The 22,956-nt window shown below is 46.9% G+C and overlaps 1 protein-coding gene across 4 annotated transcripts in view; it reads left to right on the forward strand.

Moving 5' to 3' along the window:
• AGAP1 (ArfGAP with GTPase domain, ankyrin repeat and PH domain 1) overlaps window positions 1–22,956 on the forward strand; it is a 543,249-nt gene that overhangs the window by 258,047 nt on the left and 262,246 nt on the right. For all 4 annotated transcript variants that reach the window (XM_061188805.1, XM_061188822.1, XM_061188813.1 and 1 more), the window contains exons 7-9: window positions 7,321–7,448; window positions 9,142–9,297; window positions 16,657–16,749. In XM_061188805.1, coding sequence (XP_061044788.1) covers window positions 7,321–7,448; window positions 9,142–9,297; window positions 16,657–16,749 — 377 coding nt within the window. The remainder of the gene's footprint in view (window positions 1–7,320; window positions 7,449–9,141; window positions 9,298–16,656; window positions 16,750–22,956) is intronic.

A 22,956-nucleotide genomic window follows, 5' to 3' on the forward strand; every position in this document is an offset into this window, starting at 1 on the left:
GTGAGTGCTGGTTGAATGTCAAGTACATGTTGACCCTAGGAAGGTAAATGAAGCATCCTGTCTAGCATTTCCAGAGTCACGTGGAGGTCAGTGGAATTGGCCCATTGTCTTGGAACGTGAGCCGACTGTATTTTCCAATTGGCGGCTCAGTTTGGCAGGATCTCCACAGGTGTGTGGGCCAGGCAGGGCTGTGGGTCCCTGTGGTTCACTAATTGTCACTAAGCATCACACAACCCAAGAGGCCTTCGAGAAGACCCCTCTCCCCACTCCCCGCCTCCCTCTCTCTTTTTCATTTTAATGGTTTTTCTGGCATAGCTTCCTCTATTCCCAAAACGTCATATGAAAACAAATCTAGGAGATGGGTATAGGATTACCAACGACACAGAATACACCCCCTTTAACGTTCATTAACTTTGAGAAAAATTCCACTTCAAACTTTTTTTCATTCCTAAGTCACAAATTCAGAACTATATAGATAATTTGGTAATTAATTTCTACTTAATTAACAAGATAGTTTAATGATCACTCAATTGTAATTTAAAACTGAGTTGAGACATTAGGGGACCTTTTATTTGTTACTGGAAAATTTACAATCCCTGGTGGTTTTCATTTTTTATGGGGATTTGCCTGGTAAGCCCTCCAAGGTTCTAATGGAAGAGCCTTTCAGTGCAAAGACAGTTAATGTTACATTTGGGTGGTAGCACCAAAAATAGAAATAAAACAATGGCATGAACCCCCAACCTCAAATTGTGCTTTTAAAATATTTTTGTGGAGCAAAATTAGAGTCTCATGCTAGTTGATTTTCATTAAGTGTATCTATTATAAACATTTAAAATGTTACTGTAATAGATTTATCATTCATACTTAAATTCCTATCTAACATTGTTTACGCAGAACTGCCACCACATATTGGCCCCAATGGGCTACATACAGCTTTTCCTAGTAGCTGAAGGATCATCCTCTTCCTCAGATTTGGCTTGATTCACACCAAGTTTCTATTTGGCATCTAGCTGGGACTCTACGTCATCAGTCAAGTGTACGTGCTTCCACAGTGCCGTCCTGAGCTGCGGACCCCACTTCTCCCCAGGCCCCAGAGTCACCCGCTCCCCAGCGCAGCCCGAGGATGTGGGGCTCAGCTCTGCTCATTCCAGAAGGGGCCGTGCTGCTCATACGGGAGGGCTCACATAGCGGAAGCTGATGTTGTATGGGCCGTCATGATGGGGAATGTTCAAAAGCAGATCATTACAAAGCTGGTTGATGAGTTAAGTCTCCTCTGCCTCAGTGAACTGGGGCAAAAGGGACGTGAAAGGGCAGCCAGTTTGTTGCCTGATGGAGAAGCCTCTGCTCCTTCAGGACCTGCACAGGGAGAAGGATGGGGCAGCAGGGACCACCCAGCGGAGCACTTGAGCAGTTCTCAGTGGTCCTGTCTCTGGTGAAACCTTGGAGCTATTGATGTGGGATGCAGAGGACCTTGCTCCTGGCTTGGGAGCTGCATGAGGCTAGAGACCAGGTCACATGCCTCTTCCCCTGCCTCCCCTTCCTTCTCTGGGCCCATAGATGGCTCTTCAGACGTTTCTGTTAATTGACTTAATTCAAGTAAATCATTTAAACTAGAGAAGATATCTTGCTGATTAAATTACTAACACATTGGACTTTACCAAGAATGTCATAATCGTTAATGAAATTTTTAAAAGCTTAATTTAAGTGCTTAATTGTGGACGTTACCGATGCCAGTTGGTACCACGCAAGAGGAGTGTCAAAGACACCCCCGTCCTGGGGCCTCGCCCTGTAAGTAGAGATCAGGAGGCCAGGACCTGATGTGAATGATGACGTGTCTGGCTTGGGATTATTACATAATCGCTTATTGCACAATGCCTATGCACCAGGCACTAGGGATTCAGGGCTGAAAAGTAGAATTCCAGCTCTTCAGCGTGGCCCTGACTGTGCATGCATGTGTGCGTGTGTGCGTATGTGTGTGTGTAAATGTGCAGTGGTTCTCAGTCAAGGCCTGGGTGAAATACGGAGCTGGTTGCGTTAGCACCTTTGGTATTTGGGATGCAGGGTCTCCATAGGGGAACCTGATGGTTAGAGAGGAAGGCTTGCCTAGGAGAAGTGATGCTCGCGATACGGACTGTGAGAAGGAATTGGCCATGAAGAGAAGGGGAAGCATGTCTGGGCCGTGGTGGCAACTTGTGTAACAGGATTCAGAGAGCACACGTTGTGGCATCTGCAGTGGGTCCTGTCCGGCTGGGAAGTGGGCAGTGAGCCCGGGGGCTGGCAGCGAGGCTGGAGGGGGGCCGTGTCCGGCTGGGCAGGGATCCTTGTCCTCCCTGGGGTTCGGAACCAGTTAAGGAATAAGACCCTGGAAGATCGGATGACTACTTTTTATTGGTAAAGCTGTCCTGGGAAATGAAGCTTATCTGGGCTTCCTTCTGTGGGAACCAGAATCAGACAGACTTGCCCGTATGGTTCCAGGCAGCGTGGGAGCCCCAGACCGAAGGGATGGAGAAGGGACAGCCTGTCCCAAGCCGGCCATCACTTAAGTCACTTGGCAGTGGGTCGGACCTTCACTGGAGGGCTTGGGAAGAGGCCAGGAGTGTCTGGGTCATGGGAGCCGGGATCCATGGGAAGTAATAACAGGAGGGAAGAATCCACCCCTCCCAAGCGTGAAAGAGCCCCATTTTGCTGAGAAATTTCGCTTCTGACGTCTGTCTGGTGACGGGAGCATTTGCAGAACTGAGAGCGGGACAAGGCCCGTGCGAGTCACCTTTACGGAGGTCGCCCTGCAGTGTGTTCCTTGGGTGGCAGTGAGGAGAGGACAGCTTTGGAAGCTGCTTCAGAAACCATCCACGGGCAGATGAGGTTTGGGGCAAGGCAGTGGCAGTGAGGGTGAACTGAAGAGAAATTCTGGTGGCAGAATCGATCTATTCTGGCTCCTCTGTCCCTGCCCTGGGGGTGCTCGGGTGGTACAGAGTTAGAGGCGAGGCCCAGGTTGGGCCACGTGGACACTGAGGTGCATCCAGGGGCAGGTGTGGCGTTGGTTATTGGATACACGGTTCTAGAAGCAGGAAGGGCACAAAGCAAGGCTACATATAGATTTGGGAGCCATAGGCATGGAGAGAAAAGGACCAAAGAAGGAAGCCTAGAAGCACCCACATTCAAAGAACCGGTGAAGGAGGCTGAGAAAGAGGTTCCAGCCAGGGGAGGAAACCCAGGAAAGTCAGCGTCATGGGAGGAGGAACCATCAGCGGTGCCTAGGGCTGCGCAGAGGCCAAGAAGGATGCGGCCTGGTCTCCAGTTGGTCACCAGCGACCTTGGCAATGGCAGGTCCAGCCAAGGGGATGGAGGCGGAAGCCGGGTTGCAGTGGTCAGCAGAGCAAGGGAGAGTCTGTGAGGGGACAGGGCCAAAGGGACACAGTGCCTGTCCTGGGAGCCGTAGAGTCTCGGGGGGGGGGTGCTTCCTTGCCAGGCGGCCGTGTTTGGAGCCGTCGTGGGGGCCGATGGAGTGTCTGAACCCCTGTTCTCCTGCCGGTCCCCCCTCTGCCTTGTTTTCCTCAACTGCGAGGATTAAATGACTCAGTAGACGGGAAGTGCAGACCGCTGGCCCATCGTTCAGATGTAAGGGACAAAGAAGAGGGGGGAGAGGGAGGGGAGGAGGGTGCCCCCTAGTTACCTGGTGAGAGGTGGGCCTGATTCCCTTGGTGTGACCAGATTCGTTCTTTCTGCTCCTCCTTTAGTGCAAATGATTTGAGAAACAAAGCAGAAGCAGAAATCGGGCATTAGGCCAGGATTTAATGAGGTCTTATTTGCGAGCTATCTGCGAGTCTTATTTTTACACACTAATTAAAAGGTGCCATTTATCATCTATCCAATAGAGAATTTAAAATTTGTGGGGAAGTAAATGTATAACTCGCTTTTCTTGTTGCTTAAGTTCGTAAATAAACTTCTTTCTAGTTGAAGAATGGAAATAACGTTTATGAAAGTATACTTAAGGGTACGGCTAAAATAGAATGATCTCAGAGTCATCACCCAGGTCAGGGAGGGGCCACTGCCAGCCCCCAGGAGCCCCTCGTGCCTCTCCCAGGCACCGGCAATTTGCTTGCTTGGTTTTGAAGTTTCTACAGTGTAATTATAGATATGGTTAAAGGGACTCGTTAAAGGGTATGTTTTATCTATTACCCAAATAAAATTTCAAAATTGTGGAGGGAGTGATATACATTATTCATTCGTTCATTCATTTATACTTGAAGGTATTTGAACATTTTTTGCCTTCCAGTTTTATTGAGATATAATAAAATATCTCTGTAAAATAGATACAAAATTAAAGAAATAGAAGTTTTTTACCTTTGATGAGAACTCCTAGGGTTTATGCCCCTAACAGCTTCCATGTATAACCTACAGCTGTGTTAACTATTGTGCGTTTATCATGCACGTTACATCCCTAGGAAGTGACTTTTAAAATGACACCAAGTACTAGTATTGCAATATCAGGTTAATGAAATTGGTGGGGTGTCTGGTAAAAGAGCAGACATTTTCCGTATCTGCCAACGACAGCATTTCAGACTTAGGCTTAGCGCCTCGGGTAACTTTATAGGAAAGCAAGTCACCAAAATAGGAAAAACATCACACCTCGATGATAAAGAGTCCAGATTCTTTTAAGTAATCTCAGGTGATTGTGTTTCTGTTTTCTCATTCATGCATTGCATGTATTTATATAAAATGCGTGACGTATTCATTTGTGGAATGATCCAATGCAGACAAAAACTCAGTGATTATAAAAATTTCCCAGCCAGTGTAATCTGGGGTGTAAGTAATATTCATGTTCTAAGTCTCCTGACATTTAAATGTTCCAAATATCAGGAAAAGTTGATGATGATAGTTACAAGAGAACAGTGCCTCCCTGCCCCTGGCATCCCGTTTCCCTTGAGTTGTTATTGGGGCGGGGGCCCCTTCCACTCACACAGCCCAGCCGAGCCCTGTGGCCCGCAGTGGGCCGGGGGCTTTTCACTGTGGAGGAGAAGGTGGCCCAGCCTTACAAAACAGTTCCTTTATCTCCTTTTCCTTCTTAAGTCAGATACTTCCATTGTTCTTTATTAAATGTCCCCCACTTTTATGGGTGATCCTGTAACTCCTAAAGCAGTCTATGTATTTTAGAACAAAATATTTGTAACTCATTTCCTTTCTTCCATGTGTGTGTAGACATAAAAATTATGGGGAAATACAACAACTAGGGTTGAAGGTTCTAGTTAAGTTTAAAAGAATGCTACCAGTTATTAGCAGTTGTGACTTAGGTTTTTTTTTGGTAATAAATGTGGCCAAGCAATAATGCAGTGGACAGAAGAACCGTAGTCCTCAGCGTGTGGTTCACGCTTTGCACAGCCCTGTCTGTTGTTCTGTGAGAGGGTTTAATGGGAAAAGGTTCTCTCTGCCTGTGAACTTGCTCATTCTAGCCTCCACGTGGGAAGGAGGGAACGTTCATTTGCATTTGGAGTTTCATAAAATGAGGATTTTAATAACATATTTGACTTGTCTTAGAAAGTTTCTCAAATCTCCCCTTAGAGTAGAAAACACTTATAGAAAATGTCTATGAAGTTCTCCCAACAGCTTCGCCCTGTTTAATTCTGACATTTGTATTTTTTTCTATGAGATTTAAGGTGAAAGTCAGTATGGTCATCCAACTGAGTAGTGACTCTGAGGCCAGGAGTAGTTGAACATCAAAAAAAACCTTTTGCTCTTTTTCAAAAAAAGAAAAAAATAGAAGTAAATTAGCAGTCACCCAAACAATCATGATTTTAAGTTAATTTACTTTTGGTTTTGGGATTTCAGTTCACCTATAAGACACACGTTTTGTGGCTGTTGGAATCTGATCTTAGGTTTTAGTTTTGAGTTCACATAATGATTTTTAAAATATTCTAATTGCATCTTCAAAGACCCCAGATCGATACGCCAATGGTTTTGAAATGACAGAGTGTTGCGATATTCCTCTGTAATTTAAACGTGATTAGCTGCTGAAGGTTATGGTCAATACACTACGGGAAGATAAATTAATTGATATCGTCCTTTCAGGATGATAAGAGGCCTATCGGAGGTGGGATGTAACTAATGAAGCTGCTTCTTCATCCCTGTGAGCCATTTTTTATATATTGCATTTTCACTTAATCATATTTATACTATCATTCATTTACATGAAAGCCATAAGCTGTGGACAAACCAGTTCCTTATTAAAATTATGTTCATTTGGAAAAGAAATTATCTGCGGACACCGTGTGTGCTCCTTCTACAACATAAGCTATTGCTGGGGACAGTGGTGTGTTTCCTTTGCGTGGGTATTTTTTAAATCAGCAACCTCTCTGGGCAGAGATAAGGATTGAATATCATTGAACTTAATTACAGCTATTCCCCGAAGACGCACATCTATTCAAATAAAAGCTGTAGTTATTCTCCTGTAGTGACACCTATTGGTGTAGGAAGAGTTTTCTAATCGTTGACTTCCTTTCCAGTTAAATCCAATATGCTTTATCAGCCATCCTATTTGCCAAGAGAAGTTATGGCTGGTTGAATTTAGATTTGTATTGATTAAGATAAACTCCCAATGTGTATAGCCATATATTTAAATAAAAAAAGTCTTTGACATAATTACATGTCCTTGAATATAATTCTGTGCAATAGCCTGTAGAGTTAAGAGTAATTCTTTAGGCTATGCAAAAAAATAGATTTTTGATTTTCCAAAGGGTTTGGTTTAAATTACCCTGTCTTATTTAAGATTATTTTTGCTGCAAGTAACTGGGGGAAGAGTCCTATTATTAGAATAATTTAAACAAGATAGGTGTGTATTTTTGTGTTTTACATATAAAGCGTCTGAGGTTTGCACAGGGCTGCCGAGCCAGAGGCCTAGCCCCTAGAAGGGGCTTGTGTCCCACCAAGTGTGGCTTCCTTCTGCAAGATCGCTTCCAGAGCTACAGCCAACATAAGTGCTTTTTACACAGCAAGAAGGAAAAAGACATAAGGAAGTCATGGACCAGGGGCAGCTCTCTCAAGGATGTTTCCTGGATGCCGCCATGTGACCCTCCTGCTGCCATCCCATTGGCCAGAGCTTGCTTGCATGGCCACATTTAGCTGGGGTGCAAGGGGATGGACCGGAGGAAGCTCCAAGAAATGTCATATCTATTCCGGTAGTCCTGTGCCCAACTAAAAATCAGGAATTCTGTTACCGCAGATGAAGGGAGTAGTGGATAACGGAGACAGCCCTCGGTCTCTGCCACATTCCCTCTGTTTGGAAACCAGCCTCACGTAGACTTCTTCTGTCTTCCTGTCCGCTAGTTGCCCAGAAGATCGTTGCCACGAGGAAGAAGCAGCAGCTGTCCATCGGACCCTGCAAGTCCCTACCCAACTCTCCGAGCCACTCGTCTGTCTGTTCCGCACAGGTGTCTGCCGTGCACATCAGCCAGGTATGTTGGTCCTGTGAGAGGTTGGACTGAAAAGCAGGTCAGAATCCAGGAGGACACACCTGCCAAAGAGTGTTCTCAGCCAGCTCCAAGGTGATTTTTTTTTTTTTTTCTTTTCAACTTTATAAATAACAGCATGTCGGTAATTGACTTAACATCTCCTTCAGAAACTGCTGTGGCCAAGTGGTTTTTATGGGAATCATTCTTTAATATTCCCCGTCTTCACGCTGCCTGTGTTATGAGGCATGCTGGCTGGAGTGGAGGTGCCGGGGTATGCACTGCCGTCTCTGCTGTTGATTTAAATGACCCCACGTTGGTCCTCATTCTCGTCTGCTTGTATGTTGAGCAGTTGTGGGTGAATCTCAGTGGCTAATCCCACAGTATGCTTCAGTCTGGTAGCAGCCCTCAGTTATAATTCCCGTCTCCCTTAGGCCCTATGGAAACTAGTATCTTTCCATTGCAACATTTTGCTATTTACTTGGGAACAAACAACATAATTGTCACTTTGAAGAACCTAACCAAAAACCCAGTAAGGAACTGTTGCCTTATTTTTGCCTGCCCGTGTGTCTTCGGTTAACATTTCTTAGGCGGGTGTTATATTGGCACTCTTTAAAGAGATGTAGCGAGAAGGTCTGGTATCGTGCTTTTGGTAGCTTGAAGAGTCAGGAAGTGCGTTTACAGTGGGGTCCTGTGAAGGCACGCTCAAGGATGTTAAATCTCACTCTAGGCATCTGTAATTCTCTCTGAATCTTGAAGTATCTTCCAGAAGCATTCACATTTCCAAGAGGTCATTTTCTTCTTTTTTTTTTTTTTTAAATGAATTTTTATTGGAGTCTAGTTGATTTACAATGTTGTGTTAGTTTCAGGTGTAAAGTGAATCAGTTACACATGTACATATATCCACTCTTTTTTAGATTCTTTTCCCATATAGGTCATTACAGAGTACTGAGAAGAGTTCCCTGTGCTATACAGTAGGTTCGTATTAGTTATCTATTTTTATATACAGTAGTGTGTACATGTCAGTCCCAATCTCCCAATTTATCCCTTCAAGAGGTCATTTTCAAAATGTGAGTTTTGGTTCTACTGGGCGAAATCATACTCTTTCTCCTTCGAATCTGGAGCAGTGAAGGGACGGTAGAAACCACTTAGTTCAACCAACCCCTTCCCTTTTCAGAGGAAATAGAAAATAATGACATTTTAACTCTCAGATTTTTTAACATCTTTACTGGAGTATAATTGCTTTACAATGGTGTGTTAGTTTCTGCTGTATAACACAGTGAATCAGCTATACATATACGTATATCCCCATATGTCCTCCCTCTTGCGTCTCCCTCCCACCCTCCCGATCCCACCACTCTAGGTGGTCACAAAGCACCGAGCTGATCTCCCTGTGCTGTGCGGCTGCTTCCCACTAACTATCTGTTTTACACTTGGTAGTGTATAAGGTCAAACGATAGAGACTTCTCTGTCTTAGGTCACTTTTCTTAGACAAAACAATGCTGAGCTGATCGGTCTGTTCTAGGATGAAACTGTGCCTGCTTGATGCTGATGCCACCAGCAAGCGGGAGATGCTGATCCCACCGGCCGGGCCGCGCCTCCATGCAACTTGCTGGCTTGTGGGTTATGACCCCACGCAGGTGGTGGGTTAGGCTCCTGGAGCGTGTCCTAACAAAACCTTGGCTTTCAATCATTACAGACAAGTAACGGAGGCGGGAGTCTGAGCGACTATTCCTCCTCTGTCCCGTCCACGCCGAGCACCAGCCAGAAGGAGCTGCGTATCGACGTACCGCCCGCGGCCAACACGCCCACGCCCGTCCGCAAGCAGTCCAAGCGCCGGTCCAACCTCTTCACCGTGAGTGTCCTGCCGGGGGGCAGGGAGGGGGGAATCGGAGCGTGGTTCCTGCTCACCTAGCGGTCCTCTGGCCGCCAGGTGGCTCAATGACAGGTGTAGCATCCAAACCAAATTAACAAGAAGAGTGCTGAGTTCTGTGGAAGTCTCAGAAAATTATAGGATGCCAAGATGCAGATGTTGAGCAAAGTGGGACTTTCTCAGTTGCAGGGAGTCCTGACATGTGTCAGAAATGAAGAGCAAGGGGTTTGTATGAAAGGTCTTCGTATAAAGGTTTGTATAAAGGGTTTGTATAAAGGTCTCTGTTATCCTGTGACTTTCTTGGTCTCTAGCTAAAGACTTGTCACATTAGATACATGGAGGTGACAGACTCTACCAGAATTCCCCAAACGTGTGCATCAAGCCTTTCAGATGAGATGTATAAAGCCGTATCAATGCACAGACCCCCTTCTCCTCAGGCTGGAGCACTGAGGACTTAGCTCAGGGTCTTTAGCGGCTCACGGACAGAAGCCAGTCCACTTGGACTTTTCTTCAGAACCATCTGCGGAGCATTTTAAAACTCTACATCAGCTCTCAGGGCTCAGGTTTACGAACTCAGAATCTGTGCGTGGGGCCCAGGCGTGTGTAGTTTTTAAAAGTTCCCTGGGCAGTTGGGATGCAGAGAACCCCTGAACTACAGAGGACACAAAAGTGCTGCTGCCCTGTCCCTTCCCTTACACATAGCAGACATTACCAATCAATCAAGGAAGGCTTTGCAGTGGAGCCCAGAGCTCTGGGCACAGAACTCCAGGCAGAGCTGCTACTGCCGTGTGACTGGAGTCATTTGATTTGAGAAGAACACTTTCCCTCCTGGAACTAGGTCTGTGCATTACAAGTGTATGCTTTCAAAGCAGGGGTTCTCAACCAGGCGGTTTTGCACTCCCAGAAATTCGGCCATTTCTGGAGAAAGTTTGAATTGTCTCCGCTCAGAGGTGGGAGTGGGTGTGGACCACTAGATGCAGACATCTAGTCTGCGTAGCAACCATGGAGCTGCTAAACATCCTGCGATGCACAGGCCAGCCCCACAACAAAGAGGTCTCCAGCCGCCAGTGTCAGGGTGCCCTGTTGTAAGCCATTTGACTTCTCCTCTTGGTTGATTATTGCTGACTTAGATGCAAAGAAGTTCAGTATTTCCTGGCTTAAACTGAAGGAAGATTCTGAAAGTGTGGCCACAAGTCTCTTATCTGACCCACTGCCCTTACTTGGAGATGGCGTTCTTTCTTTTTTTTTTTTTTTTTTTTTTTTTCCTTTGGCGGCGCTGCGAGGCTTGTGGGATCTTAGTTCCCCCACGAGGGATTGAACCCGGGCCCTCGACAGTGAAAGCATGGAGTCCTAACCACTGGCCTGCCAGGGAATTCCCTGAAGATGGTGTTCTCGATGGTGAACGAGGCTACCAAGTACGATAGATCCCCCGTCCCTTTCCCACCACGTTCGTAACAGTTTTCCCATCAGATGAGTCTTTAGTGCCAAGGTCTGTTGCCAACAGCGAACTCCCCCTCCTCACAACTCTCCCCTTCCCTTTGCTCTTTGCCCTTTGCCCTTTGCCCTGTGCCATGTGAGTTCTGGCAGATGCTGCTATTGGAGTGCCAGAGTGAGCATCAGACAGGCTCAGACCCTGTCCTGCGCTGCCAGCGGCTGTTGGACCTTGGGCAACTTACTTAATCTTTCTGAGCTGGAAACAATGGTAGTTGTGGTGAGGCTGCTAAGAAGATTCCCTGTAGGGGCGAAGAGTCTCTGTGGCCTCGCTTTCATTTTTATCTCACCACCACTAACGTTATGGAATGATTTCTCTTAATGCATAAGCAAAAGTAGTTGTAGAGGGCTTCCCTGGTGGCGCAATGGTTAAGAACCCGCCTGCCAATGCAGGGAACACGGGTTCGAGCCCTGGTCCGGGAAGATCCCACATGCCGCAGAGCAGCTAAGCCCGTGCGCCACAACTACTGAGCCTGCACTCTAGAGCCCACGAGCCACAACTGCTGAAGACTGCGCACCTAGAGCCCGTGCTCTGCAACAAGAGAAGCCACCGCAATGAGAAGCTCGCGCACCGCAACGAAGAGTAGCCCCCGCTCGCCGCAACTAGAGAAAGCCCGCGCATGGCAACGAAGACCCAACGCAGCCAAAAATAAATAAATTTAAAAAAAAAAAGGAAGTAGTTGTAGGGCTGTGTAATAGATTGGGAGGGAGGTAATTAGGCGTCTGCAAAATACAGGTGAATATCTGATATGCGTAAATCTGTACATGAATAAGATGCTTTACTGTGGAATTTCTTCAGACATAGCGAGAATAACAGCAGTCACCTAAACAGCACTTCTGGCTTATCCAACACCTGTAACACTTCTGTACGCCCAGCTGGGGTCTTCCAGTTAAGACGGTGTCACCTCACAGAACAGGCTGTGCACTGACTCATGGCTCAGTGGACCTGAGAAGCCCATTGCCGAAGATGCGGAGAGACCGGGCCGAGAGCAGGACACCAGCGTAGCGGGGAGGTGTGGGGGCTCTCGAACGTGGACCAGAGTATCTTCTGTATCTTTGCCGCTCCTTCTAGGGTGTGGCGGGAAGGGGAAACACCCAGGCTCACGACACCTTCTAAGGGGCACCTTTCCTGGTCACTGGCTTTGGTTCTGTTCAAGGTGAGAGGTGAGCTCTGACACATGCCCATCCCCATCCCCACCCTTTATAAGGGCAGCCCTGGGGTTGGAATGTGCCGGAAAATAGTGTCCCGGACCCTGCCCACTGGGTAACTGACAAAGGAGACAAGTTTAAGGCAGGAAGAAGCAAAGGAACTTCCCATCTGCTGTCTGCGCAGCTGGGTTCTGTTTTCTATCAGGAGTAGTGTGATGGGAGCTAACCCACGTTCAAGGGGAAGCGGATTAGAGACCGGGGGGCTCTGCCCGCCCGGAGGAGAGCGGAGACTGGAGCGAGGGGGCACCCTCCCTGCTGCTGGAGCGGCGCACACGTACGCACTGCCGCCGCGTCCAGGTGCCCGGGCAGAGGCCAGGGGCCCAGCTGTCCAGGCCGGGTGGGGCAGTGCCGGAGCCAATAAGAATTCATCCTTGTGGTGGCTGAAAATCCTCATTTATTATGTCATAATTAACGTAGCTAGTGATGCGGGGGCCTGCCTGTGACCCTGTGCGGGATCAGTGCTTGATCTCTTCAAGTGCTGGAAAACGGTCTGAGAGTAAACACACCCTTTAAGAAATCGAATCCAGCTGCTTGGCTGTCATTAGCGGGAACAGGAATCAGGTCATGGAGGAAGCTAACTTCACTGCGGGTTTGCATCACGGCGTTTAAGGAAAAGACGGCTGAGATCCTGTGTCTTCGTCATTACTGGGTTTGACATTGAACAAGACGATGATGGTGACGGTGGTGGCGCCGGGTGGGTGGTGTAGGTTGAAGATCTTAGAAGTGTCAACCCCACTAGATGTCAGTGTCATCCAAGGAATGACAAGAAGCAAATTAATTTTGAAATTGCAGCCACTTAGGACACTAAATTCTCCTTGTTACCGGTTCGCATCTATTCTTAAATATGTAAAATTTCATAGACTCTTCATCCCTGGCGATTATTGGTAATTACTGGCTTAAATTGGCAAAAGTGTATTTATTGAAAAGCGTGTATTAGGAGGACAGAAGTGCCATATGCCGAACAATCCTAGTGAATAAAAATCCACGCAGGCTGGGGCAGTAATGCCCAGATGAGGGAGCACTGTCCTCCGTATTTATTAGACCCTTGTAAAGAGGCCAGAGTTAATTAAGTAGTACATACACCAGTTTTCAAATAACGTGCTTATGAATTGTATAAACTTTGGATCTGATGACCTGTAAATGTACCACTCTGGGCTAACATTCTTCAGTCCCAGATGTTTCTGTTGGCATATACACATGTGCAGAAATAAGCAAAAATCTTAAGCAAAAATAAATCACATGCACCTTTTACAAAATAGTACAAACTTAAAAAAGTCTCTCCTGTAGTAGCAAATTATGTGTTATATTGGCGGTAGGAACAGTACTTCACTGATAAAAAAGCTAAATTATATCCTATCTTGCTTATTTCTTTGAGAAAAAATCATTGTATTGAGAAAAGAAATATTCAAAGGCTATCTCCATTCACTTCCTGGTTCTGTAATATTGGCACTTAGGATGATTAGTTTAGTAGCCCTAATTTACATGTGGTTCAAATGTTTTATTAGGAAATATTTTCAAACATATAGGAATTAAAAAAAACGCATGCATGTACTCACCGTGCAACTCAGCAAATACAAGCATTTTTCTGCCACTGCTGCGGTTACTTCTTCTAGAAATAACCCAGTCACAGATAAACTGTGCCCCTCCAGAATACATCCCCCTGACCCCCGGTCCAGGGATCGGCATTCACTTGGATTTGGTGTCTATTTTCTGTATCCATGTCTTAACCTCATTCTAGTACGTGTCCACAATTGTACGTTGCTTTGCCTGTTTTCAAGCTTTGTAATCCTGGTGTCACTTACATGGTATTTTTTAAAGCTTACCATATAATGCTGACACCCCGAAACAGAGCCAAGCATATCCAGTAACCTAAGATTGTGAAAAGGCATAGCCCAGCTCATAGAGACGCTCTGTAAAAATAAGGCAGCAAAACTGATAGTCTAAATAGACCTGTTTGAATGGTATTTTGTCTTCTGTAGAGATGGGGAGTGTGGATCCTATTATATGTGTTCCAGCAGCCTTCGACTTACTCATCAGTTAAAAAGGGGAAAGCAGGTTTCTGTTTAATAGTGAGGGCTCCTGTCAGCGAAGCTGCCTGTCCTTGTAAGCAGGCAGCTGATGGGGTGCCCCGTCACGCCTTCTTTTATCACCTGGGGGAAAGTTAAACATTCCTCTAAAGAAGGAGATGGTAATGAGAGTTATCCTAGCCTTTCTTTCCTCCGTGTTCGCTGTTTGCGGAGGCTACACGGTCACTCTTCCGGCTCCCCCCGACCTTCTGTGATGGGTGTGATAAACTCCCGTTAGGTTTCTGGTTGTGTGTCAGGCTGGATGCCTTGCACACTCACTCCTGACCCAGACAGCGGTACCCAGAGAGACTTCGGATCTGATGATTTCACGGAGCCATTTCAGCTAAAACGTAAGGACGTGGGTGATGTAGTCTCAGAGTTGGCAGAAACATCAGGAGACCTTACTGGGAATTTGTACGTGCTGCGGTGTCTTATGTCCAACGGGTTTGTTTCAGTTTCGTTGTTGGATTTCAGTTTTATGATATATATCACAGCCTGTTGTACCAAAAGTCACTGTAAGACAGCGATACAGCAAACCCTTTTGCCTAACAAATAACCACTGGTCTGTCTTGAAATTTTAGTTTTATGACTCTCTCCACCAACGTGTTGGAGCCGTAGGGAATTTCTGTTGCACTTTGGCAGTGAAGTCTTACCTCAGTTTCGACCTCCTTCATCTCAGGGAGTGCTATCAAACATGGAGCTTAGTTCATAATCCTGCTTCGCGTGGAATCCAGAAATTCTGCTCTGACGACAGAGTGGCTGTGAGGACAGATGTGCTGCCTTGAGGAGGATGTTAATTTTTTTAATGTTTGTTTTGTTAATTATTCTGGTTAATAGAGAATAATGAAGATGGATTTCCAGATTTAGAAATTTAGAATTCATAGAATTCTGAAAGTACCATTAATGGTCTCTGTTGATTTAAAACAATTTTAAAAGTCATCGCCATGAGCTTTGAATCTCATTTTACAAATAGTAACCTCTAATTCCAGCTTTCTTATGAACTGAGATGTAGGGAAAAGAGAATTTAAGGCTGTTACGTAGCTCTTACCACAGATTATTAATTAAAGAGATAATTAAAGAGAAAAGTGAGCCCGCAACTCTTAACTAAAATTCATGACAAGGAATTGATAAATCTCTATTTCTTTCCTAGCCCAAAGGTTAAACGTCATGTTTTATGTTCTTCTGCAACTTTCTATTGGTTGCTTGTTTCGTTTCCTGGTACTTCATTCCAGGCTTCTAGCATCCTAAAGAAAAAAAGCACACAGGGCCTGGCACTTAGTAGGTGCTCAGTAAATAAATGTCGGCTTCTTAGCATCATCGAAGAAGCCTGTCTTCTAAGGAGCCCGTGTGCCCCTTGCAGTCCCAGATCCGGGTTTACGTCATGGGGACTTTTCTCCCTTATGCCCTACGACATCACCCCCTTTAATATTTAAAAAAAAAAAAAAAAAAAAAAAAAAAATCAGCGGCTCCATCTCACACCCGTTAAAACTGGATTTCATTAGCTTCTCACTGCCGCCCTGGACACCACAAAGTCTGTTCATTTCATATATCATCCCAGATTTGAAAAGCACATGAAAATGTTTCTCCATTTTCAATATTGCGTGAGTAATGTTCCCATTGAAAAGTAATGGAGTGGAGTTGTCACTTGTCAGCACAGTTATTAAGGAGGACGAATCTCAGATCTTTCTCTCATAATAAAATAAATCTGTCAGAAAATCATTGTGCTCACACTTTCTCATGCCACCAAGAGATGGAGACTTAGCTGTGGTGCGCCTTCAGTGTCCCCAAGTCACCGTATGCTGGGGTTGTGGCTTCCGAACTGGGGTGACCACTGCCGCCCTCCCCACCGATCGCCCGCTCCTGGGCAGTGCACGTACATCAACAATATGGCCAGGGAAACTGTTCAGGAACTTGGCAAACAAAGCCACTCATTTTTCCCCAGAGTACTGATGTTTTGCCCCAAAAGGTATTTTCAACTTTTTTCCCTTTGTTATTTTTTGTGGTATCTTAAACTAGTTTTAACTTTGAATTTGCTCTTTTCTAGCTATCCAGAAGCCATCAAAAGGAACATTAATGACACCTTGCTACAAATTAAGGGTGTCCCTTTGAATTGCACAGCTGAAACGTTAATAGAATTTTTTAAATCCTTCAGATGTTAATTGAATATATACATTTATGTCATAGGTTTCCCAAACAAGCAGCGAGGAATCCTCTCCTCCTCGGCTGGATTAACTGCAGCTTTAGAACGTGTTTTCCCGTTGGGCGTTACTTTCCTGTATGGTCCATTGGTTTCTAGTAATTGAATTTTGAACTCTTTACAAAAGAATTAAATGATAATTTTGCAGTGGAAAAGTAGGAAGAAGAGTTTAGAAAACTGCCTGTAACGTGATGGCTCGGTGGAGATGGACGCCCCAGCAGTCTGCTCCTGGGTTGTGTGTGTGCACGTGGGTACACACATAGCTCATCCAGGGCTTCTGGGCGTGTGTTTTGCAGAAACCATGCAGATAGGGGCTCACCTCCACGATCTGTGAACCGCAGCTCTTCCCCAAATGCTAACTTTATTTTTACTTTGCAGTCTCGGAAAGGGAGTGACCCAGACAAAGAGAAAAAAGGCCTGGAGAGCCGGGCGGACAGCATCGGGAGCGGTCGAGCCATCCCAATTAAACAGGTATGCCGTTTCCCCCTTCCGGTCCCTGTAGCTGGAGACACACCCCGGGTCTCTGCTCGCTGTGATGCTGGCTCGTGCGCCAAGGTTTGTTTGATGTGCTCTGTTGATGAAGGTAGAAGTCACTCACTTGACATCGATTAGAAGAGGTTCCTGTGTGTATTAAAATAGGATCATTAGAATAAGAAGAGGGAAATGTGACAACAGATCTAATGAAGTGCAGTCTGCCCGCCTGCATATGGAGTGTGTTTGGAGGCTGCACTGGCTTCAAAGGCTGCCTTTGTAGCTCGGCTTTGATTGGGCCGCTGGCCGCCAGTCGACGGGGTAAATCAGATCGCCATACAAGAGCCCCTTGTGATCACAGGAGTAGCCCGACGTGGCCCTAATTTGCTCTCGCAGACGGACATCTGAACACTGTTTCAGGCTGGTTTGTAACAACGAGGCAATTAGTTGTGATAATCATAGCTGGTGTGTCAGCTGTGTGCTCTTGTTTGTAATTTGCTAATGAAGGAATTGTAACTTTGATTAGGTTCAGTTTCATTTAGACCTTATTATATAAGGGAACATTTACAGCTGTAATGCGGGGCCTTAATTAAACTTCCTCATTACACAACAGGACTCGAATGCAGGCATTTGTTTTGGCCTATGTTGCTAGCCTGGAATTGTTTTTCATTAGCCCAGAAGCCGGGTACCAAATTACTTTATGTCTCAAGTAAAACGGGAATTCATCGGACCTATTTGGCTGTGGTAGTTCCCAGGAAAATAAAAATAAGTGTTCAGCCCGGCACCATGGCTTCTGGAAATGCCATCTTTTAGTTTGTTAAAGAAGGCCAGTTGATTTAGAGTGCATTCTGCTTCAGAGGAAGAGGAATCTGTGGGCAGGATAACAGCTTTGCCTCTTCTCCGGGTACTTAGACAGTTTCACCAATCCTGTAGGAACTCGTGTTGGCACTGACCACCCTTGAACAGGGCTGGAGTCTTTCCACAGTTTAGTTTAATCCGTTTGAAACAGTAGGAATACAGCTTTAGCTGAGGACCGGGCAATTTCTGCACGGAGGTGTGGGGAGGGCCAGGATGGATCGGGCCCCAGCGTCACAGGTGAGACCAGAGCAGGAAGTCCATGAGGTTTTCATAAGACATGTTCAGATGCTGAGCAGCCAATGTGTGGGCTGGCATGGAGAACCACTAAGAAGAGTCCTCTTGCCTCTTCTTTGCTGTTCTCCGTTTTTTTTTTTCTTTGACTTTTGCATTTTTAAAAAAAATTTTATTGAAGTATAGTTGATTTACAATGCTGTGTTTAATTTCTGCTGTACAGCAAAGTGATTCAGTTATACATATATATATATTCTCTTTCATGTTCTTTTCCATTATGGTTTATCACAAGATTTTGAATATTGTTCCCTGTGCTATACAGTAGGACCTGTTGTTGTTGTTTATCCATCCTATATATAATAGTTTGCATCTGCTAACCCCAAACTCCCAATCCATCCCTCCCCCATCCCCGTCCCCCTTGGCAACCACAAGTCTGTTCTCTGTGTGTGTTTTTGAAGGCTCTTAAACAACTTCTTTGCTGTAGAGATGCAAGCACACAGTTGCTTATTCTTTGTGCATTTATTTATAAACCTAACTCTCCACATAAGGTAATTTTAATGTGTAATTTTCATTCTGTTGATGCTGTTTCAACTAGAATTAGAAAAAGCATTCAACTCTTTTCCTCTCACTTACAATATTGGTCCCGGGACATTTCCCTTTGGGAATATTAGAACTCAATACTAGACCGTTGCCTTAAGTCACGTGTCCTGTGGGTTCGGGTGGGAGCGTTGGCCTCCACGCCAGCCAGGCAGACCCCCAGGCTCCTCTGTGGAGGCACTCACCTTACAGGCCAGGCTTTCAGTATGGGTGCCGATGGAGCTTGACCGTGCAGTGTAAAGTTTGTATTATCCACTCGTTTGGAAGCTTTCAGTTGTGTATGTTCCAAATAATCCAGTCGAACTCTAAATCATGGTCTGGTTTTCTGGAGAATCGTGACACAGGCAGTGCACATAGCTCGTGTCCCTCATAGCTGCCCCCCACGTGTGGCCACAGACCAGACGCCTCCCGGAGACCTCACCTGGCCTGAGTCCCCTGGACTCTGTGCCCGGCCTCAGACTCCTCATCTGTGAAATGGGCTCTGGATGATATCAAGTCCCTTGGGACACTGGGATGTGGAGATGCCAGAGAGAATTTTTAGATTCCAGCACAACCGGATTTTCAGATCAGTCTGGCTCAGGACACTGTCGTCGGAGCCTTGCTGTGGGTCACACAGACTGATGTGGGTTTGCACACTGCCATACAGATTTATCTGTATTTTTATAAAGGAACCGAGACCATTAGAGGTAGTCTAAATTCCTAACCCTCCCAGTGATGACTTCAACCGGTAGAGATGAAGCAAGAGGATTACAGAGGACGGACGGAGCCCAGTGGGGCAGCACCTGCCAGAATGTTCTAGACACTACAGACCTGGAACAACTAAGTGACTGCTTAGTATTCGTTACGCTGTTTTCATCTAGCATATCACTGAACCCTCAACATTGCGCGGTTCAGGTAGCTGCGTTATCCTTATTTTTAAATTAAACCCGCGTAGGGCAAGCTTTCCAGACCAGGCATCTTCAGAAGCCGAGGGGCCAGGATTCGGACCCCAGCCCCCGTATCCCCACGCCCGTGTGCCGTACACTGCCTGTTGGCGAAAAGCCTTCAGAAAGCTTAAGAAGCAAAGTTACGTGTTTTAAATTAAACATGTGACCCCTGACCTCAGACAGAAGTACCTCCTGCTTGTGGAGAGGAACCTTCTGAGATGTGCCTGCAGCAACGCACTTCTCCAGGGACACGGGTCCTCGCGCACCTGTCCGGGGCTGCAGGGGGTCCCTTCATCCTGTCCCGATAGCCTGCCCTTCCCACCAGCATCCAAGCACTTGTCTCCACACTCAGCCCGCGTTCAGGACTTGGTCTGTATGTTGGGGCCCCGAACCCCAGCTCGTGGGCCCTTTGCCTAACAACAGAGAAGTTGTCCTGAACCTCAGGGACCTCCCGGTGGGGCTGGGCTGGGGGTGGCTTTGGGACGGGCCAGGATTTGTGATCATCACAGGGTCTGTCTTCCCCTCCGCACAGCAGTATCGTCGGGGGCGGTTTAGGGCACGGGTGAGGCCATCTGCAACACGCTCTGCAGCCCGACTCGTGTTTTTACAGATCAAACGTGTTCCGGTGGGTTATCTTCACCTTGTTTGGCTCACACTTTATAGCTCGTCCGTTCGTTGTGAGACAGAGGCTTGTTCCCCCAGCGTGGGAGCTGCCCGTGCACGGCAGGCAGTGGTCATCTCTTCCCTCCTTCCCCAGTGAAAGCTTTCTCGTCAAGGATATGACTGATTTTCTGCAAAGCAACTCCATTTCTTGAGGTGGACGTGGGCCCACCTCGCCTTTTTTGTCCCTTCTGAGGTCTTAGTGGAGATTTGGTTCAAAGAGTTCTGCTCCTGCTGCTGCTTCCCCGTCTCCTTCCTCCTCCTCCTCCTCCTCCTCCTCAAAAAGGTCTGTTTCGGGCTTCCCTGGTGGCGCCGTGGTTAAGAATCCGCCTGCCAATGCAGGGGACACGGGTTCGAGCCCTGGTCCGGGAAGATCCCACATGCCGTGGAGCAACTAAGCCCATGCGCCACAACTACTGAGCCTGTGCTCTAGAGCCCGCGAGCCACAGCTACTGAGCCCGTGTGCCACAACTACTGAAGCCCGCACGCCTAGAGCCCGTGCTCCGCAACAAGAGAAGCCCCCGCAGTGAGAAGCCCGCGCACCACAACGAAGAATAGCCCCCGCTCGCCGCAACTAAAGAAAGCAGTGCACAGCAACGAAGAACCAAAGCAGCCAAAAATAAATAAATTTATTAAATTAAAAAAAAAAAAAAAAGGTCTATTCCAATAAAAATTAAAAAGCAAAGCAAGAAAAAGAAAAGGCCAGAGGCCCGGCTCGGCAGCAAGTGGGCTTGTCACGTATTAATTTTTCACTGCTGTGGCGAGTTGCACATGCATAATCGCTTGATGGCAGTGGGAGTTGGGGAGCTCCTATGGTGTCATTTGCATAAATCTTGTTAAGTCACTGGCAGTTAATGAAGTACAAATGAGCCTGGAGAAGGTGACATGCAAATCGTGTGTGGCAGATGGGAGGTCTGTTTGGGGGACGGCAGCTGTGTGCTCTTTCTTCTTTCTTTCCCTTCCGCATTTTTTCATCTCTATATTAGGGTCCAGATACTCAGCCACAGCCTGGCCTCTCCCTTCCCGGGCCTCGTCCTGCCCCCGGTGTTCACGCCGGGAAAACAGACCTCAGGGCCTCCTTGCCCCTCGCACCTCGTAACTGATACTAGAGTATGAACATTTGAATTTTTACAATCTTGGTCAGTTTATCTTGTCTTGCTTACACAATTGAAAATACCTGTATGTATATTTTATTTGTGAGGACAAACAAGAAACAAGCAAACGCCTCCCTAAATGTTGTCTCGTGGGATTTCCAAGAATGAGAAAGAGTGAAAACTACTGCCTGCTTTATTATGCTTCTGTCTGGGGGTCTGTCCTTCCCCCCTTCAGACAGACTGATGGTGTTTATCCGGCTGTTGACACCCATCCCACGTTCACAGCTGGGCCCTAAGGGGTGGGCATTCCCAGTTAGGCAGCAGGGGAGATTCCAGAAGAGCACGGGGCCTGCCTGTAAATCCGGCCGCAACGAAGACCCCTCACTGTGCCTGTGGACCCCCTCAGCAGGGCCCGCACGGGCCTGTCAGGTGCGGCTTGGGTGCCGCTTGCCTGGTGACTCATTTCTTAAAGATGTAAGTGCTGGCAGGACTCGCAGCCAGCTTTTAGAGATTCACGGGCAAAGCACTGCATCTGCTTGCTTCCTGCTTTCAGAAGTTTTCTATGTATTTCGTCCACTGGTTGCTATTTTGAGAGAAACAAGTCTCCGTTGACCTTGAAGAAACGCAGCAGAGAGGTGTGTGCGGGGACCCGAGCTGTGACAGGCACTCAGGGGCCACCCGTTCCGTTTGGCTCTTCCTCTGCCTGGTCCAGCCCAGGCACACCTTCTCGGAACTTGGGCCTGAGGTGCTGCTGGAGACCCGGCTCAGCTGTTTATATATCTGGGATGCTCCAGGGAAACACCCAACACAAAGTGTCTTCGTGTGACTTTTTTATTTTTTCACCTGAGCGGTTGGAAGCATTTTATTTTATTTATTTTATTTTTAAAATTTTATTGGAGTATAGTTGATTTACAATGTTGTGTTGTTGTCAGGTGTACAGCAAAGTGATTCAGTTATACATATACATATATTCATTCTTTTTTAGATTCTTTTCTCTTGTAGGTTATCACAGAATATTGAGTAGAATTCCCTGTGCTATACAGTAGGTCCTTGTTGGTTTCATGTGACTTTTTTTAAGGTCTTAATTATGACCTTGAACCCTGATGGACTTTGGCCACCTCTGGGGCAGACAGCCAGCAAGTGACAGCAGGGCCTTTTCTGCAGCCACTGAAGCCACAGGAGAGCCCTTCCCAGGGCATCAGAGGCAGAGCGGCCTGGGTGGCACTGTCCCCAGTGCTCTGCCATCACCTGTGAGCCGTTTTGAAGCCATACATGTGTTTGATTCTCAGTTGAGTAGAAAGCAGCGATTGTCAATTAAGTGAAAGGATCCTCTGGAGTGAATCCCCTCGGCCAGCCTGTTGCAGGCGCTGACCTGCGTGGTCTGGACCTGGGGTCGACACGGGAGTGGGGAGGGGGGTGGATGGTGTGGCGTCCGCGGGAAAAAAGCCACCCGACGCCGCTCACTGTTAGCACCTCCGGAAAGTTTGACACCATTCACAGCCGGGTGGTCGGCCACCCAGCCATCGTCTGCTTTCCTGGAGGAAACAAGATTGGTGACGGGGCCGAAACTTTAGAGAGGCTGGCAGGGAAAGAAAGGGACGGCTGTGCCCTCGTCCCAGGATGCGGGGAGAGCTCACCCCATGGCGCCGCGTCCACAAGGGATCCAGTTTTCTCCGTGACCACAGAGGGGCCGGTGAGCACCAGTGTCCTGAGAAGACTCTGCTCACCCATGTGGCAAATCAGCTCTGCGCGGCACCCACGGGGGCCCAGCCAGCTCCCCAGAAGCAGGTAATTTATTGACACAGACCCGGTGCTCTGAAAGCTAATTTACCTCACTTGGG

The sequence above is a fragment of the Eubalaena glacialis genome, chromosome 1 (assembly GCF_028564815.1).
Source record: "Eubalaena glacialis isolate mEubGla1 chromosome 1, mEubGla1.1.hap2.+ XY, whole genome shotgun sequence".
Classification (NCBI taxonomy): domain Eukaryota; kingdom Metazoa; phylum Chordata; class Mammalia; order Artiodactyla; family Balaenidae; genus Eubalaena; species Eubalaena glacialis.